We start from the raw sequence: 7,567 nt of genomic DNA, 5'->3' as shown, positions 1-7,567 counted from the left end.
AAAAAAAAAAAAAAAAAAAAAAAAAAAAAAAAAAAGATGGGAATAAGGGACTCTGAAAAGTCCCTTGGCATCTTTAGCATGGCAAAAATATGTTTTTTATTAAATGTAATATCAGTTCACATATCATACTAGAATTAAATATTTACCAAATCAGTATTGTATAACGTAATCGTGCTATGTTGATGTTGACCCTGTTTCAATCCATTCATTTTTAGGACGTATGGGATCACAGGTGATAATACCCTTTCGGTGTGAAAGATATGACACCATGCACCTTCGTCCCATGGGTGACCTGGGCCAGCTTATCTTTCTGGTAAAAGCCTTTAGAAATTATTATTGGAGTTGACAAATGTAAATTATTAAGGTCATTTTTAGGAGTAAGAGCCAGTATAATAAAGCAGCAGTTTCATCCCACAATGGACCAAGGGCTTCCTCTATCCAGAGGACATTTTTTCAGCTGAGTTCCTGCATCTCGTGTTTTGGCATGCAAGCTCTAGACCAACAGTTGGCAATTTTTTTCTGTAAAGGGCCAGATAGTAAATATTTTAGGCTTTGCAGGTCATAGAATCTTTGTCATAATTAACTCAGCTTTGCCTTTGTATCCCGAATGCAGCCATAGACAATATGAAAATGAATGGGCATGACTGTGTTCCAATAAAACTTTATTTACAAAATTAGGCTGCAGGCCAGATATGGCCTATGGATTATAGTTTGCCAACCACTGGTCTAGACTTGTGCTGTCCAGTGTGTTAGCCATTAGCCACATGTGGTTATTGAGCACTTGAAATGTGGCTAGTCTGAATTGAGATGTGCTGTAATTATAAAATACACACCAAATTGCAAAGACAGTATGAAGGAAATTGTATACAATATGTCACTAATAATTTTCTATATTTATTACATGTTGAAATAATATTTTGGATATATTAGAATAAATAAAATATATTATCGAAATGAATTTCACTTGTTTCTTTTTGCTCTTTTAAATATGGTCAGAAGAAAATTCAGAAAGTAGAAAATTCAGAATTATGTCTGTGCCTCATTTTATATTTCTATTGGACAGCTCTTCTATAGACAAAAAAATCACAAATACAGTGTTTTATAGCTTGGTTTACTTGGCCTAGATTTAACTTAGAACAGTCCTTCTTGAGCATTCACTGTTGTCATCCTGCTTTAATCTACAGGTTCTTTTTTTAGGCCTGTACTTGCCAATGGGGCAAGGCAGGGGGCAGATTTAACTTAGAACAGTCCTTCTTGAGCATTCACTGTTGTCATCCTGCTTTAATCTACAGATTCTTTTTTTAGGCCTGTACTTGCCAATGGGGCAAGGCAGGGGGAAGGGGGTGAGGGAGAACCTTTAAGGCAGTGATTTAAGTGTATGGGGCTCTTTTGGTTGTCACAGTGATGGGAGAACCATACTAGTTTATTAGGTAGCAGGCAGGGATGCTAAATATCCTACAGTACATGGGCAGTCCCTTTCCTCAAAATTGTGCTGCCCAAAATGCCCACAGCCATCCTATTGATTGCTGTGCTCTCTGGGCCTTAATGCTCTGGTCTACTATTCTTTTAGCTAACTTCCTACTATATTAGCCTGTATGAAACTCAGCTCTTCCATGGACACACTTTCCTTTTAAAAAAATGTTTGGTAAACATCCTTAATTATATTCACACATATTACTTGTAATCCCTTTACATTTTGACTTATTTTTAATGACATTTCATTTATTCTTTATTGAATGTTCATTAGCTAAGTATGATACTTATATTGGAAATTTCTTGTTTCTAAAAAAAATTTTTTTTTAAACCTCCCTAACAATCCTTGGTTCTTTGGCTATATTTCAGGAGGGGAGACTGATTCCTGGATTTCTGTACAAACTTGGTGATGGGGGGGAGGCAGTTGGGTGGACAAAAATTAATTTGCTCTATTAAAAACAGCTTCTTTTCTAGTTCTGTTATTTGATTACCTGAGTACAACAAACTTTGACCTATTTGTCTCCAGAAGGGTCAGAGAATCAGCAAGGAGTTTGAGACCTCACGGCCCATTTTGAAACTTGCCGGTGGGGGTGGACAGGGAAGTGTTAAGTGCCAGGGTGCATCCCTTATGTTTTTGTCTGATTGGCTACTGCTTTTGTAGGAATGGAATGGGAGAGACAAAGACTCTATCCAACGAGCAGTGCAGCACAGCAATGTGGTCATCAATCTCATTGGACGGGAATGGGAAACTAGGTAAGTTTTTGACTCTTATTTCTTCTTTGCGTAAGTCTCTCTTAGGCTTCAGTAGACATTTATTGGGCACCTTCTATATACCAGACATGGTTCATCAGTAGGGGTTGATTGAACAACCATTTATATACCCATTGAAGCCCCTTAGAAGATTTAGTTGGCACTAAGTCTGATATAGGTCAGCAGTATGATGTGCTGCCCATAAAGAGCTAGTGTGGGTTGTGTTAATGTGGCTGGTGTTATTAGCTCAGTACAAAGACCAGTGTTGGACCTGTGCATCGTTCTGTCCATCTTGGATAGGGATGGGAGGTAGTATTTTGCCTGTTCACTATTCAGCAAACTGAACGTTGGTTTTTCTTCCGTGGACAGCATTCTAGATCTCTTCTCTGCATTGTTAATTAAAGATGGTTTGAGTACTAATTTATACAGTTCTTTTTAGCCTTTTTGTGGGTTCTTTATCAACAAATAACATTTTGATCCTGTAGTTCCACAACACTTTGCTCACACCTCTCGTTTAGCATTTATTAAAGTTTGACTTAGGTTTATTTATATATAGCTGTCTCATCAAATATTTTGTAAGTTCTTTGGTGACTTAGAGGGTCTTATTCAACTTTATATCCCCTGTTCTGACTAACATGGTGCATTGTACAGAGTAAGCATTTAGTTAATGTTATTGAATTGAATTGGTGACTGACTGATTTTTTAGTATTTTTTCCCCCTGAAGAAAACACCAGTTATTCCCTTCCAGCTCCTAACACTTCCTTCCTCTCCACCAACCAGTATAGCCAGTTTTTCTGAAAGGGCCTTAGCCTCAGGATTCCTTGAGAACACAGAATGTGATGTATGCTAGGTTTATAATTTAGAATAAACCTTAAATTATGTACAGTAATGACAGCAAGCAGGCCTGTAAAATTAAAAAAACAAAACCAAAAACATTAGTTTTGGCTTTAAGTTAAATCACTGCTGTTTAAAAGTTCAACTTTTATGAATTCCAGTACTGTTATGAAAACCAGCCTATCACAGAAAGCTTTGAAATCCTGAGTCTGGAGTTCTTAACTAATCTCCCCCCTTTTTTTTCCCTCCCAGAAACTTTTATTTTGAAGATGTTTTTGTGAAGATTCCCCAAGCAATTGCTCAAGTGTCCAAGGAAGCTGGAGTTGAAAAATTCATCCACGTTTCACATCTGAATGCTGATATTAAAAGCTCTTCTAGATATCTGAGAAATAAGGCAAGTTTGAGCGTACTTCAAAAGATTTGTGGAAAAATGGAATTAAAAGATAATATGAATATTTCCGTGAACTGTTTGAAGTACCCTCATAGCAATTTGACTTGGGAAGTGGATCACAGACCTTGAGTTTCTTGGCCTCTTTGAAAAATGATTTAAGTGAGAAGGGTTTCTCATCGACATATCCAGAATTAAAAGGGTTTCTAATTCTCCATATGCAGAACTAGGTGTGAGACTGTGTTGTATTCTGAGGTTTTGGTTGAGCACCTTCTGTTTGCAGGGGCTAAGGGGCTTCAAAGATAAATAGACCATATCGTTACCATTATTACCAGCCCTCAGATGTTTAAAGTTTTTTGGGAGATAATAGAATTACCAAGAAACCATCATAAGAGGTAGAATATGATTCCTTCCAAAGGAGTCAGACCTGTGTCACCCACCTACCATGGATAAAGGACCACTTGCTTTCTCAAATCCCTGAGTAGTCATGGTTTTATGGTGCTCCTAAAGGGGTGATGTGAACACAGAATGACAGGGATAAATATTTGCCAGGAGAAATAGCTATTCACATAGTACTTAGGCTATGTGAATACTCCCAGAAACCCCATACCTAGAGATTGACCACTCTAGTTTGGAGTCAGTCTATAACCTGAAATGTCTCTGTCATCAGGGACTCAGAAGGGATATCAGTGTCTGGTATTGTCCTTAACATTTGGTTTCTGCCATATGGAAGGCTGTTTTAAGTCATGCTGATAAGAACAACAGAGTTCCTTGACAATGCCTCCAACTTTTAACCCACTGTGTTTACTTATTCAACAAATTATTTATTAAATACCTACTATGTACCACATAGAGTGTTAGGCACTGGGGATACAGTAGTAAATAAAACAGACATAGTCCTGGCTTATATTAAGTTTCTACTCCACTGGGGAAAATAATTCCAGATGTACCAAGTGTTGCAAAGTAGCAAATTGTGCCATCAGGGCATATAATAGGGGAGAGAGAGCACCTGTTCATTAGGAGCATTTAATTACTGGCCTCAGAAAATCCGATGTCAAATGGCTTAAACATAAAGGGAATTTATAGGCCCTTGTATCTAACAAATCAGGGAAGCAGCAGTAAGTAACAGGGAACCTTAGCTGCAGATTGGTGCCAGCGTTTATCAGGGCTCCAGCTTTGTTTTTCTGATTCCCTTAACTCTGACATTTTCTTCGTGTAAGCTTTGGTTCTTATGGTCACAGAGCTGGCATACACATGTCCAGGATTCACATTCTCATACTACACTGGAGAAAGACAGAAAATGAGTGGGAGCACTTGTGCCTGCCTCTGCCCTAGCATTCATAAAATCATCTGAATTTCATGATTGTTTGGAAGGGGTGGGGAGTGTCAGTGGTGAGAAAGAAAGGAGTTGAAGATGTCCTGCCCTCTGGCTTAAGCCACTGGTGGACGGTGGCACTATTGAAAGAGATAGGAAATACGTGAGAAGACTAGGGTTTAAGGCAATCATTCTCAGCCTTAGTGCACGTTATAATCACTGGTGGAGCTTTAAAAATCCTGATGCCCAGGCTGCACCCCAGACCAATTGAATAGAATTTCAGGGGGTAGAACTGGGGCAACAATATTTTTAACTCTGTTTAGGTAATTCCAAGCACAGGAAACATTGAGGAGCACTATTTTGCTTGAGAGAATGGAAGGTGATCCAGTTTTGGACTCGGGTTTCAGGTGTGTTTCAGATGTGCGTCAAGCATCCAGGTAATGGGGATGAGTGGTGTTTATGATCCTGGGGCTCAGAAGAGAGGTCGGAGTTGGAGGTATAAATTTGGGAGTCACCAGCATTTGTTGTTAATTGAAGTATTGGGAGAGGATGAGATGGCCAAGCGAGGAGGTGTGGATTGAGAAGAGAACTTTGGACTGGGCTCAGAGGAATACCAATGATTAGTGACCTGGTAGAGGAGGAGGAACCTGCAAAAACCAAACCAAAACAAACAAAAGACCGGGCAAGAGTGGACATGGTGAAGTAGAAGGGACATCAGGAGAGTACAATGTTGTAGAAGCCAACGGAAGACAGTGTCGCAAGAAGGAGGGAATACTTAACTTATGAATGCCATTGAGAAGTCAAGATAAGAACTGTGAAGTCACCTTGGATCTGTTGACATGGAGGTCATCAGTGATGTTATCAGGAATAGCTTCAGTGCAACTGTTGGAGCAGAACCCAGAGTACAGATGAGGAGTGAGTTGGCACTGAAGCAGTGGGGACAGTAAGGGTAGGCACATTCTCAAGTCGTTTGGCTTACAAGAGGGGGAAGAGAGAGAGAGGGTAGAAGCTGGAAGGCAATGTGGAGTTGGGATTTTTTTTCTTTTAAGACAGAGGATCTATATTGTTTCAGTGCAGGAGGGAAGATGCTGGTAAAGCGAGTGAGACTGAGACGTGGGAGAGAGTAAATTGGGCAGATTCCTGAGAAAGTGAAAGCACTGGTGTGGCACTCTGCTGTGCAAAGAGGAGGAGGAAATGGTGGTTCATGTACCTGAGTTTGTAGGTTTAGTGGTGAGGACTTGAGGTGGTTTTTCTCTGCTGTCTTATATTTTCTCTATGAATTAGAAAGTGAAGTCATTTACTAGAAGGAGGAGGAAAGAAGGGGAAGTCTGAAATGTGAATAGAATAGAAACTGTTTGAGATTGTCTTATGAGAGATAAATTAACTAGAGGAAAACACTATTTCTGGGAAATATTGAGGGCCCAGTTAAAATTGGTGACATGAATTTATAGTTTTTTTGTTTTTTTAATTTATTTTCTTTAGCTGCTGAAGCCAGTAGGAGTACACGGCTGAAAGGAGGTTAATGGGGCTCTTCCAAGGTTAGGATTTTACCTGGTGGGTGGAGTAAAGGACAATGGGACAAGGTAGTTTGCAATTTTGGTAAGAGAGTGATTGAAAAGATGGGCCGAATTTATTCTGGAGTACAGATGGGAGGGCAGGAAAATTTGGAGGAGCTGATACAGGGAAAGCAGAATCGGGAGTAGACAAACAAAGAGCAAGCAGGCTGGAGATTGTCATCTGAGAGTAGGATGTCTTCATTCAGTGTTTCAGAAGAAGGGCATTTTCAGTTGTTGGTACGGGCTGTGGTGTCACTGAGTTGAGAGTGGCAGAAGTGAAGTGAAAAGGAGATCATCAGAGTTGAGAAGCTCAAGAACCTGAGATGTCCAAGTCCACTTAGACATTGATGTCACCACAATGGTGCTGTGGTGGAAAGGAAGACTGAACTAGGTGCTGATACCTTCACTGAACCAGAGGGCTTGTCCAGGAGGTTAATAGGTGATAACGAGTAAGAATGTTACAGCATTTGACATCGGGAAGGTAATTGACTATCCCTGGCCTTCTCTGGACAGGTATGTACTGCTGCCACTTCCATTATTTTAGCCCACTGTCACCGTGCTCTCCTGTCTCTGACAGGCTGCTGGATGGTTGACACAAACCAGAGAATCTGTAAATAAAGGAAAATGGAGTCTGGAAAAATTCTACCCTTATTTTTCTCCTTTCTTCTTCAACATAAGCTTCCCTAGAGTAAAAATGGGAAGAAACCCATTGAAATGGGAAGAAACAAGAGCCATAAGAGACAGGGCATTTTTGTGTGTTATTTTTTAAAAAAAATTCTGTATAGTTGAGTTTTGTGAATAGTATGGTTACCTTTATCTGGAGGAAAATATGACCTTTGAAATACAAGCAGTGTCCTGACAGTGGAGAGAATGGAAACTTTGTTCATTTGTCTCAGAACTTAGAACAGTTTTGCTTGGTTGTTTGTTTAGGCTGTTGGAGAGAAGGAGGTGAGAGAAGCATTTCCAGAAGCCACTATCATAAAGCCATCGGACATCTTTGGAAGAGAGGATAGATTCCTCAATCATTTTGCAAGTACGTTTTCTTAACAGTGGAAGAGAGAGATACTGGTTGACCAGGTTGAAGTTGAGCACAAGCTAACAGTGTTCTCTGATTTGACAAACTAAGGTTATACAGTAATTCCTACATGGGTGGCCAACTGTGGTCAAAAAACATTTAAATTTGGGCCGGCCTGGTGGCGCACTGCTATAGTGCGCCGCTTGGGAAGCGCGGCGGCGCTCCCGCCGAGGGTT

The 7,567-nt window shown here is 40.0% G+C and overlaps 1 protein-coding gene and 1 long non-coding RNA gene across 2 annotated transcripts in view; both read left to right on the top strand.

Annotated features, from left to right (window-relative positions):
* Positions 1-7,567, top strand: part of NDUFA9 (NADH dehydrogenase (ubiquinone) 1 alpha subcomplex, 9, 39kDa) — a 37,446-nt gene that overhangs the window by 6,645 nt on the left and 23,234 nt on the right. The window contains exons 3-6 of the mRNA XM_008576636.1: positions 216-313; positions 2,135-2,226; positions 3,310-3,451; positions 7,247-7,349. Of these exons, the coding sequence (XP_008574858.1) occupies positions 216-313; positions 2,135-2,226; positions 3,310-3,451; positions 7,247-7,349 (435 nt within the window). The remainder of the gene's footprint in view (positions 1-215; positions 314-2,134; positions 2,227-3,309; positions 3,452-7,246; positions 7,350-7,567) is intronic.
* On the top strand, positions 4,829-6,950 carry LOC103593616. The gene is made up of 2 exons (XR_550770.1): positions 4,829-5,167; positions 6,523-6,950. It is a non-coding gene; the product is annotated as an uncharacterized LOC103593616 (long non-coding RNA).

The sequence above is a fragment of the Galeopterus variegatus genome, unplaced genomic scaffold, assembly GCF_000696425.1.
Source record: "Galeopterus variegatus unplaced genomic scaffold, G_variegatus-3.0.2 Scaffold1379, whole genome shotgun sequence".
NCBI lineage: Eukaryota > Metazoa > Chordata > Mammalia > Dermoptera > Cynocephalidae > Galeopterus > Galeopterus variegatus.
This window is presented reverse-complemented; position numbering and strand designations above follow the sequence as displayed.